Source organism: Plasmopara halstedii (genome assembly GCF_900000015.1).
Source record: "Plasmopara halstedii genome assembly, contig: Scaffold_110, whole genome shotgun sequence".
Classification (NCBI taxonomy): Eukaryota; Oomycota; class Peronosporomycetes; order Peronosporales; family Peronosporaceae; genus Plasmopara; species Plasmopara halstedii.
The window spans coordinates 1023430-1035164 of NW_020187031.1; the positions used below are offsets into that span (position 1 = coordinate 1023430).

Below are 11735 nucleotides of genomic sequence, written 5' to 3' on the forward strand. Positions count from 1 at the left end.
TCAGCATTACTGGGTAAAATTGTCTCTTTAGTGAATAATTTTACGACGTATGATCGGTAAAGATTATGAATAGAGCCAAGCAAGTTCACTAAAATCTGACGATGGATTACTTTTTTGCAAACAGCTGCCTGTCACGAAATGTGTAGCGTAACTCAGCAGCTTTGAAACGGCGAGCGAGACTCAATTTTTTGATCACGCATCCATAGCCATTGATATCTGGTAGGAGAAGACGCAGCCTATTGAATAGGCTTATGCGTCATAAACGGCGTGAAATGGTCAAATTGGATTCGGAGCAACTTATATCAGGACACGTAGTGGCTTTCTGTCACAGCCTTAAAGGACGCCTTCTTATGGAATGCCCAACGCTATTCAGCATCTTTTTGACGACATTGGTCAGGGAATAATGCCATGTCAGCACGCTTACAGTGTGTATCTCTCAAAAAGCTCAACGGGCAAGCAACTTCTTGAACTCTTATCGAATAGAGGCACTGGTCAACCTGCAATGGCCGCTTTTGCGATATCATCCTAAGGTTCTGCAACGAAGCAACCCTGAATTAATATAGTCGGCACAAAATACGCAGTTGTCTTTTTTAACATATAACTTCTTAATGTGCATAAACGCGAACAATGATCGTAGGTATCAGGTAAAGTCTACTCTTCCTGCTCCGCCCGATCAAGGACAAATACATTGTCGAAATGAGTTGGTGCATGGCAAGATTAGGGCTTGTACAGCTGCTGCACGAGACGATTGACTGTCGCTGGTGCTTTTGACTGTCCCTGTAGTATATTTAGCCGCACCTAGAGTACCCCGCTCGGAATCCTGGCTGCAGCTACAAGAGTTTGCTTTCTCGGATCAGCGGTTGATAACAACCATTATCTAGATCGATGTCCCGACAATGTGCAGCCGAGCATGCTGTTCCGCAGTACATTCATCCAAAATATCAGAGTTCGCCAAAATCATTGCTGCATTGAAATTTCTTCAAGCATGCACAATTTGCCAGTTACCGTGATTCAACCATTCTGCCGAGTGGAGAAATACACACTCCAAATAAACCTACTTCGTACTTCGCATGAAAAAATCGTCAATACCGTCACATTGTTCCTTTGGTTTAGACCGCTGCCGTGTGACGCAATATTTGTTTTCGGGAATGAGTTCAAAATAATGACGCACAATTTTATCCGAGTGATGGACTACCCGTCATCACGTCGATGTTTGCCTTCAACACATAATAGAAAGGATCTGTAGGACGAATGATAGCCCGCTCCCCGCGCTCAGTGCTGTGCGAGTGCTCTCAATTACACGTCATTCAAAAATGAAGATCTTGACTCCTCTTGGATACTAACCGTGCCCTTTATGTGATCTCACCGTCTTGCAATTTCTTGCACAAATTTCCGAGGGTAAGTTTTTCAGCTGTATAAGAGCTTCTGACGAAAGAAGGGAACAAAATGCCTACAAGATCAATGTGCTAATCCAGTTACTTCTTTCACGTGTGGAAAATCTCTCTCGCTTTTTATTCGGTGGATCCTCACCCCATTACACATTAGGTAAAATCTATGAAAGCTTCGGGTTCGTGCCGAAGGTGCTTAAAGTTTAATGACTCCTTAATGTTCTACAGGAGACAAGTGCGTGAAATCTCGTTATTTCGACTTCATGACTCACGACATTTTGGAGACGTTAGGCCCGAAACTAGCCCTTGTTATACGCTCTCAAGGTTCTTCAACTTCAATTGAAGGTTCAGCCCAACCTTTGGCACTTTAAGCACTAACTCTGTCGTATGACGCACAGATATCGCGGCATCTTCAATGCCTCTGCAAATTGTCCACTGTTATCGACAGTCGCGCGTCGAATTTTTTTACACTATGAAGTTATTCATCAGGAATTTCTATGTGTGCACAAATTTCGAGACACTAATATTAATAACCGACATCCTTGAACGTGGGGTCCACCTCCGAGAAAAAAATTCCATATAGGGCTGTGCCCTGTTGAACGCAATCTTCACAAGATATAACAGAGATTTGGACTTAACCAGCTGGCTGCTCTTCGCCCATAAGTCTTCGCGTTTTCATGGAGGGGTTCTCTGTCCTCTCTTGCGTGGAAGCCCGAACCTTCGTACTTCTTTACAAATGCGGAGGGGGGCTTACAAGGTGCAGATGCCTTGTGCGACTGTTGATAAACATCTGTTATATCCCGAAGCTGCTTAGTAGCTAGGACATCTCCTTTTCTTCTTCAGTATGACTGAGGTCCATCGCCTCTGGCTCCCTTGTGAAGCTTACATTTCTAGCGCCCATCATACCTTCGCGGCATAGATGTTGTCCTCCGCATTGACTGCAACGCTCAACGCTTACGAAGAGGCATGGTGGGTACTCATGCCCGCTTAAGGGCTTTTAATGCGATGGCAATCGGAAGAATGTCAGGCGCCATTGTTGCGACTGGGCTTCGTAGCTCCTAGACATATTCTGCCAGTTTTAGCCTATCTTGACGGGTACACGAGAGTTTAAACGCACTCGATACGTCGAGCTCCGTGTCTTCTGCCGCTTTAAATCGTTCCGTGTTGGAAGCGCCTCTTTTACCGAGTTATTGCTCGAAAGTGTATTTTTCGCCCGCGACCTCCTAGCTTGGATTGCAATCGTGATAACTGTAACTTCGTCTGAAATGAGGCTAAATCTACCGCCAATTCAACTTTAATTATTCAGAGAGGTGAATATTATCTGGACGCTCAATATTGGCGGCCTCACGGTGGACACCATCTGTTCTATAGTTTGGCGCCGTGTTCAGCGCTGCTGGTCTTGCCCTGCCAATGCATTCTCGAAGCTGGAGAGCGCTTCCACGTGAGCGACTACCGCCTCCGGCCCTTTGACCGCCATATTCTAAGCTGACCTACTTGTCCGAGGAACAGGAACTCGTAAAAACCATTTCTATTCTCAAAACGAATACATATAATTCACGACTCCGTCTTGGGAATGACTGACTACAAGTGCTACCAAGTGCAACGGGTTTGCCGTGCATTTTTTCATGCATAGGAAATAGGACTTTCAGAGTCCACGGTAACAATGCACAGATGATGGGTTCGTGTGCTTCTATTAGGAGGGAACCGAGAGCATCTAAGGCAAACACTGTTATACCAAATGCAATGTGCATTTTGTCCACGATAAGGATTTGGTTACAAAATCGCACGCACGATACTCCAAAGTACTAAGGATTTGAGCTAAAATTTTATACCTCTACGGATTGTTATTTCCATTAATAGCAAATATATACATATTTATGAATTTAATTAGCAGTTGCAGTATGGCGCTTTCTCTGGCGGAGGGCGCGGAACTCGTCCTGAATCTCCTCGTTCGTCTTGCCAGAGGTTTCAGGGACCAGAATAAATACGAATGCGAATGATAGCACCAGCAAAACCACAAACGGAAGGTACGCCAAATTGCCCAACGCGCTTGATATGTACGGATAGCCAACACCCACAATTAAGTTGGACGACCATGCAACCATTACACCTATCGATGATACTGTAGCACGTGCGTAGTCGGGGAAGATGTCGGCAACAAGTACATACATCAGCGGGCCAAGACTTACACCGAACGCAATGACATACGTTGCGATAAAAAGAATCGTTAGAGTCGACCAATTGAACGTCAGTGATAGCGTCACACCGACGGCGCTAAAAAACATACCGACTATACCCCACAACAGCATACAACGGTTGCCAAAACGAGAGGCTAGAAATCCCGACACCAGCGATGGCAACATGTTTACAACATCAATGATGATGGTGTTGACAAGAACATTTTTCAAGCCAGCTTGTGTAAATAAGTCCGACGAGTAGTAAAAAACCGTGTTGATTCCCGTGATTTTCTGCATGCAAGCAATACCAATGACGATAATGAATTGGCGACGCAGGGCAGGCGATATGATTTCCGTGAAAGGTGCACCTTTACCACTACGAACAACATCATTGCCATTCTCACTCCACACACTCGACTGTAATTCCAAATCAACCTTTCGTTTGGACTCAATCCAATCCAAAGCCACTGGCACATTGTTTGCTCCATATAATCGAGTGAGAACGGCTTCAGCATCACTTCGACGGCCTTTCATGAGCAGCCACACCGGTGACTCAACCATGAAGTAATGAGACATAAGCAAGAAAATGATCGCTAGCACAATTGGAAATGCAGCAATGTAGCGCCAGCCGTCTTCAAAGTCCATGTAGAAAAATGTGGTTGCGACGAGCAAGATTCCAACGGTATTACTACTGTGTAATCCACCCCCAAAGAGCGAACGAAGGTGGGGTGGCGAAATCTCGTTAATATAGCTCCCCACGTTGCCCGATGTGGCACCGGAGGCGAGACCAGCAAGAAGACGACCGACAGCAAAAGCCCACAAGTTCGATACTACGGCCATGATGACAGCACTTACAATGATAATACCACAGTTGTAAATCAAAACTTGCTTGCGACCGAATCTATCTGACAACTTGCCGACGAAAAAAGCACCAAACATGCCTCCAACAATCCACGCGTTCACAACTATCGTCCATTGAAACTTGGTGTGGCCTGGGAACATGATACATGTACCCTCAACAACCGGTCGAGCGGCACAGTCGTCGACATTGTGGAACTTGCGCAGATTGAGTTGAGAGGTGGACCAACCGTACTGAAGAGGCAGCACAAAGGCGAGCATGGCACTTGTATATAGAACATAAGTCGGTTGGACTCGCAGGCGGGCCTCCATGTTCAGCACCGTATTGTGGACCTCCCGAGTTGTGACCTCTGACCCATAGGCAAGGTGCGCGGGGGTCACTTGAGGGGAAGCAGGTGCAGATTTGTTCTCGATGACCATATCACAGGAAGTCTCCGAATGTGTCGTAATCGGTCAATTTGGGAATACTTATTTGTCGAGGGAATCGACCAGTCGTAGCCTTCCAGTTGATCTATGGGAGCCAGCGAATCTTCATTTGCTTACTCTCAATCACGAGTGCAGAGCGAGTGCGTTGGCGTGGAAAGCATTTCGAATCGATGGGATAGATCCAGATCCGCATGTTATCAAAGCAGTTTAATACCATCAAAAATTTATCAACCCTAGTCGTATTTACCACAATATCCTTAAATATGTGGAATAATGATCGCGATCAGAGATCGGTCACACATATTGCATAATATGATACAGTAGTTGCTATTGATAATTTATGTTTAATGAATGCCTGTCATTGTGGAGCAGAAAATAATATTGGTATAGTGGATCTTATGACACGCCAGTGTGTCTGTGTAAGTTAGACGTCATCACAGCCACGCCACATTTAAATGATAGAAATATTAGGCTGTCTGGGGTGTCTTTTGAAAAAATTGAGCAAATCCACCATTACACAAAGCTCTTAGATTCATACTGTAGAATCGAGATTCACCATTGCGTGATAGGAATCTTTGTTTTTGGGTACCGACTTTCTTTGTTCAATACAGTAAATCATATTGTATCTATCGAAGCACCCGAAACCAGAACGAGTGTTTCTACCAGTATTGTTGTCGCCTATTTTGTTAACATGAATGCAAATCAATGCAGAGAGAACAAGATGAACTATCATCGTATATATTACAGTTTGCACGGGAAATGCTTCTTCCTTCGTCATGTTTTTGAAAGCCCGACTGCAGCTTATTATTCGATACCAAAGGTTTATGGTCCAGCGCAGTTTTGAATCATTACATCTTACAGGCAATTCTTGAAATCGAAGAATTCATACCATCATTTATGTCAATTATCGTTTCTATCCCGCCAAGGTTGGCAGTATTTGATAACCATTTAGTTCCTCTCTTCTTTGTGCGTTCGTGTGATAAAATGTACTATGTTAGACATTAATTTTGGCGCAGGTTTTCATTTGCTGAATCATGTTTTATAGTTTCTTTATTCTTGGTACGTTCGAGTGATAAGATTCAATATGTTTGTTCTGCATTGATTCTCTTTGCAGAAACATCTGTTATATATAATATGCTTTAAGAATGTATAGAAGCAGCTGTAGTTCAAACAGACTGCGGGTTTAACTCTTGAATTTCTTGATCCTGAAGGATCAAACTAGCTATATTATCAAAATATAAAAACATCAGACCGCGATAAAGTTAAAGGAGAAGCCCGAGATCCACCATGGCAGATTGAACTAGCTTATAGAATGCGATTTTGCTCGCATTCGCACTGAGAACTCGATAAAGAAGGGAGTGCTGCATTTGTGCGTTTGAATCGAGCACCAAGCCACGCATTATATTTTTATCCCAGTTCCCACTCTCTATTGTTTGGATTCTCATTGGCGATAGTTTCAAATCATGCTTGTTGCACGGAAACTACTGTACAACGTTCATGCCGAGTTTGACAGCTCGAGCGACTTGACACTCAGGCGATAGACTTTAGATGTACAAGTGAGGAAAAACTCTTAACTCGATGCTAGATAGACACTACATGGTCTACACGTGATCCCAACGTCAAAACACAAATTCTTGATAATATTAATCTCGTTAACAAAAACCAAGTCAAGATCCCTCCTTGTTACACTTGAATCGACGGTTCAGCAAAGATCCATAGAATTCTGGCTTCTTGACCTGTACGTACGCTGGCTTTTCATATACATGTTTACCCTTTCATTTGCGATGGCGAAGTGCGTCCTCCGAGAGCGCTTCACTGCTACCCGCACACTATAACCACCACAACACCTACTAAACATTTTATATAATTTGAGCTTAACATACACATCCTTCACTTAGCTGAGCTTCTCTCGCTCTGCACTGAACCAGCTTGTTTATTAGCACTGTAATGTAAATAATGGGCTCATTTAAGAACATTTGATCAAAGCAGCTCTCAAACTTAATCGCCGCAGCAACATATTCCGTCTTTTCATAGCGCCACATATCCAGATTGCCAAGACATCTTCATTCTTCTAATGTGGTCGCTTCATTCTTGTACGTGCAATAGTGTGCATTCGCAGCGACAGATTTTTGAATCATGTCATGACAAGCAAGCGATGCGATCAGAGAGACTTTATCATGTGCCCGTCGAGTTGCGCAGTGCACATCAAACATAATATCTGGGTGCGTGCACCTAGCAGCGCAGATTGAACCTCACTAGTGGCTGATATTTCTCAGCGTCACTTCTGTTGGTGCATGATTTTGTGGCTGTTCGAATTTTCGCATTTTTTTGCCTTTGGTGCAAAAATGCTTATAACCTGAGCTCTCACCATGGCCATGATTCATTCGGAACTTGGACCGAAATTCGACACTTCGAAAGTTAAGACGCCTGGATGGTCTATACCTTAGGCAGTGCTTTCGATCCTTCGTTGCTTTTGAGACGGGTCCAGTCGTATGCTCACATGACATGTTCAGCCGCATGATCATTGAAACTGAGTGTCAACCCAGAGCTGGATAGTATGCGGTACGTGTACTTAGACTCTTCATGAAACATAAATCGCATTAAGTAGAAATTGAGCTTTTTGTTGTAAGGTTCTTCTTATTTGTTACCTTGCAGTAGGCTGACATGTGGTCTTCGATATTCAATTGCCTTGACGGTCGAGCTGCGTCATTACACTCTGAAAGTTATAATAACTTCACTGATCCTGTTCATTAATGTATGCTGTTATCCTACCCTGTCAGTAAAGATAGTCAAGTTTCCGACGCGGAGTACTTCGTGATGTAATGTTCTCATAGTCAAGTGGTCGAAGTGCATGAAGCTCATAGCGTTGCCTTGTCTGGCAGTGTTCAACGACGAGCTCGGGCTTTTGTACTTTACACTTATTGAGTTGCTTGCCACCGCCAATACAATCTAGCCAAAAGCACGCTGTATGCTAAAATAACTGTCAACCTGTTTTCAATGTGCGTAATCTTTAATCGTGTATAGTTTGCTCTAAGTGTACATTCAGACTTTTGTTTCTTAGAATTTCAGCTAGGCCACATATGAGGGAAAAGAAATAGTAAAGGAGAGGTCTAGTGGGATGGATACCTGGGCTGCTTTTGCAGTTGAATATAACATACAGTAAAACAAATATGCTTGATACAATTAATGGTAAACCTAAGCTCTAAAATTGAGCCGCTATATAGAGTAGGCACTTCAGCGTCAAAGTTTGAGAAAAATATAGATGCCGTCACAGGACAATACACTATTCAATTCACAGTTTGAGAAACCTTACACTCGTACGCAAGCTTAGAAACGCTATACAACATGATGGCTCTAGCATATCAGTCGAGCACGCAAACGTATGAGATGAAGCCCAGCTTTCATTCGCTGCAGCAGTAGATGAAGCTGCTGGCGGTTGCTGCTGCTGGGGCTGTTCTTCACCACGAGCAGGCTTCGAAAGGGACTCTGCTAGCGATCCTCTAGCATAGAAAGCCGTCCTTCCCTAGAGGTCTGGCAAAAGCACTGATTATTCGGGGAGATGATTCGATCAAGTGAAGAGAAGACGAGCTGATCGTCGCCCACCATGTGAGAAAATCTGCATCTTCTCGCTGCAACAAGCCGGAGAAAGCAGGAAACATTTTGGAACGGATTTCGTAACCCTATGTTAACGTTAGGGAATAGGCGTGACCACAGCGGTAATTTCGATGCCGAAACTTCTAGGCTAGCTAACTTTTATCTCTGCAATTTAGGATCCAAATTTCGTTCTATAAGTGGCTATCAGGTTCTTAGATACCTTTCTTGTAGGTGTCCAACCATCGTCTTTAAATGTTCAAGCGCGGATCCGGAGGGGCTGAACTGCCTCGTCATTCTTGGTACTCTTGACGGCAGAATTCATTGATTATGTTACGTGGAATCAAAAACATCAGACCAATCATATGCACGATTCAGAATTCCAACTATAAATCTACCGGAAGCGCATAAAGCACGACGAGCAGTATCGCTGAATGGATTTGAGAAACTGATGAAGAGGTGTTTGACGGGAAGTTTTTTTGGACGAAATTTGATCCTCTTAGATGAGATTGCCTATAAACTGAAAATTGGCTTTAACTGCACATCGATGAAAATACATTTCAGTACTTAAATAGAATGATTGAGTAAGGTTGGAAATATGTTCAAGACGCTCAACATTCTTACTACATTTTGCTCAAATTAAATTAATCACGACTATTGCCAAAAAGCACTGTTGTACTGCGTCAAATATTATGGTTTGGGTATTACAGCGCGCTGCTTGGAAAGATCAAAATTAGATGCAGCCATCTAATTGTCACAAATTGGCTTTAATGTGGCTGTTTGGAAAATCAGCTGCCTTTTTTCTCGGAGGAGATGATCGGAGGATCAAGCCCACACGCAGAATCGACCCTCGCGGAGGATCGCCAAATTTCTATAGATCACATATCGATCCCCAATTTTTTTCGTGGCATCAATCGTTTGCATATGCTAAGTTGGCTATGATCAACTTGAAATGGTGCGACGATCGCTTGCGCCGGGACAGAATTTGAGTGACAAATATATCAGTATTTTTTTGAAATTTTAATCCGAGGTAGCTTCAGATAGCTTCGGGGTCTTTTGATTGGTGGTGAGGAGATAATTGAGCGCTGAGAAGCGTAGCTGGAGAAGCCAAAAGAAGTAAGCTGTAATCAAAGGATGCTGACACCAATGTTTAACAATGACTTCGAAGGTTATTTAATGTGAATCTCCTGAACATTTGGATGGCTGCACTCCATCATCACAACACTTTCACAGATAATTCGCGGGGATTCGGACACTGGCGATGACGTTGTAGGCGGTTGAACTTTCGTAATTTAATGATCCTGCTCGAAACGTGTGGAGGACTTTACTTGTGCCGGTGGGAATGGTGAATTGATGTAAGAAATATTTGGTGGTAGCATCGTTTCAGTGATAGAAAGCTGCAACGACGACAAATTTTCTGACGCAGTGTTCAAAGCTCGCGTCGCAGCCATAATGACATTTGAAGTAGCGGTGCTGCGATTACGCCAGAGTTTTTAACACCGTCGCGTCGATTTCGCTGGCATTGATTAAACTGGGCTTTTTGATTGGACAAAAACTGTTTGATATCTAAAAACATTGTTATTGCCCCTTTACAATTCCTTCGTATTTCTAATCATGAGTGACCCGTTCTACCTAGCTGACATCTTGTTGGGGCGTGTGGGCGTGTTGCGATACACGGCCGAAAGCATCATTTTGGAGCTAAGCGAGGCGAAAACTAAGCTAGAGCACGGACAAACCTCTGATGACGCCTTGCGCTTAGCAATCAAAAACAAGCTCGAGCGTGTGCAAACTAACTTAAAGCTGCTACGCAAGCTCGTGCCCGAATTTGGTTCGTGTTTTTCGATATTCTGCTCATAAATACGTTTTTTCGAGTGCTTACTATTGTACTGTTTTTATGTCTGCCGCTTAGATGGCAAGACAAAACCCATTGAGACCGTAAGCCAGACACACCGCAATCTCATGCTTGAATACAATTGGAAGAACCAGGTTCAAGATATGGCTCTTAAGGCACAGATTGTCTATCTTGGACAGCTGAGTAGTGCATTTCCTCGTCTTGAAATGTTAGGTGACGTGCGCTGTCCATCTATGCCAAATAGTCTCTTCGTGCCCAAGTCTCACAAGCGTGGTCGGGTGTTCGATCCATACGGAGAAAAGCAGCCGGCAACACTCAATGAAATGATGGACTATGTTATGGCCAAAAACCGGAAGCTGAAATTTTTTAAGCAATCTGAGACCACGCGCGGAGGTCGTCGAGTCATCAAGTCTATTAAGTGTGAAATTAATGAGGAGCTGACAGTGCATCTCAGCTTTTGTCCTCCTGTTCCTGAAAGTGGACCGAATGGCGAGACGGGCGTGGCTGCTAGTCCCATGACGCCATCTACACCAACATCCCCGGCCTTTGCTATTGGTCGTTTGCGTAGTACTCGCAGTAAGCATAAGAAGCATCAGCAACAACTCGTTAAGAAGAAAAAAGAGGATATGCTTACAAAAGCCAAATTGGCCGCTGAAGAGGCTACTAAAATGGAAATGGAGGAGCTTAAGCAGCGCATTACAGATGCACGGGAGTCAATGAAGGAACAAGAACAAGCTCGAACCGCTGGCCTGCAGGTTACAAAATACATACAGCGACTATCGATCTTCTCGTACAAGGAAAATGCTCCACTTGGCGCTTGGTCAGAATCTTCTCACAACTTTTCCCGACTTGTCACGCTTCACGGACGTAAGGCACTAGACCATTTCCGTAGACAGTATCCCGAGACGTGTTTTTACCATCTCTTTACTTGGCTTGCCTACTATGACAAGATCTATCAGACACCTTGTTCTTTCTGCAAGAAATTGCTGGTCAGAGAGACTGAAAATTGGGCATACGTGCCTCCTTCTTTCCGCGACTACGCTAACGGACAAGCCTTTCACTCCAAGTGTCTCCCCATTGAGTGATTTTGATTCATATGCATTTGCGGATAATTTTTGTGATGAGCGTGGCACCTAAACTTAATCGCTTCATGTGATGCGGCTCAATTTATTGTGTAGACATGTGAGCACTTATCGTCTTTTATACAATTTGCTGTCTTTATATTAGATTGGACAACAGCGAATGTTTGAAGCAGAATATCTAAATTCAGAGCCTTTCGCCTTGCTCTTAAGAATAATGAATGCAAGTTCGACACTCCAATTATTTATTCTGTCGCAATTACTTTCTTTGATCAAAAACTTTGTTTGATTAGCAGCTCCAATATTTCATCGCCGCTATATCACATTCTGCTTTCATCTTCTTATAGTTGCCATTCACAACCCA

At 43.6% G+C, this 11735-nt stretch overlaps 3 protein-coding genes across 3 annotated transcripts; 2 read left to right on the forward strand and 1 right to left on the reverse strand.

Annotated features, from left to right (window-relative positions):
- Window positions 1-3271: 3271 nt before the first annotated feature.
- PHALS_00216 (major facilitator superfamily) lies at window positions 3272-4843 on the reverse strand (the record flags this gene model as incomplete). The annotated part of the gene is made up of 1 exon (XM_024729192.1): window positions 3272-4843. The coding sequence occupies one exon, from the start codon at window positions 4841-4843 to the stop codon at window positions 3272-3274; it is 1572 nt and encodes a 523-aa protein (XP_024572258.1).
- Window positions 4844-6682: 1839 nt separating this feature from the next.
- PHALS_14883 (uncharacterized protein) lies at window positions 6683-10052 on the forward strand. The gene has a single exon (XM_036407564.1). The coding sequence runs from the start codon at window positions 9178-9180 to the stop codon at window positions 9427-9429; it is 252 nt and encodes an 83-aa protein (XP_036262982.1). The 5' UTR covers window positions 6683-9177; the 3' UTR covers window positions 9430-10052.
- A 2-nt stretch (window positions 10053-10054) lies between these two features.
- On the forward strand, window positions 10055-11377 carry PHALS_00217 (mediator of rna polymerase ii transcription subunit 27; the record flags this gene model as incomplete). The annotated part of the gene is made up of 2 exons (XM_024729214.1): window positions 10055-10268; window positions 10350-11377. The coding sequence occupies 2 exons, from the start codon at window positions 10055-10057 to the stop codon at window positions 11375-11377; spliced, it is 1242 nt and encodes a 413-aa protein (XP_024572260.1).
- Window positions 11378-11735: the final 358 nt, after the last annotated feature.

What these genes read in the sequence shown, in the direction of transcription:
- PHALS_14883 (XM_036407564.1), top strand. Translation starts at nt 9,178, where the DNA reads ATGCAGCCATCTAATTGTCACAAATTGGCTTTAATGTGGCTGTTTGGA.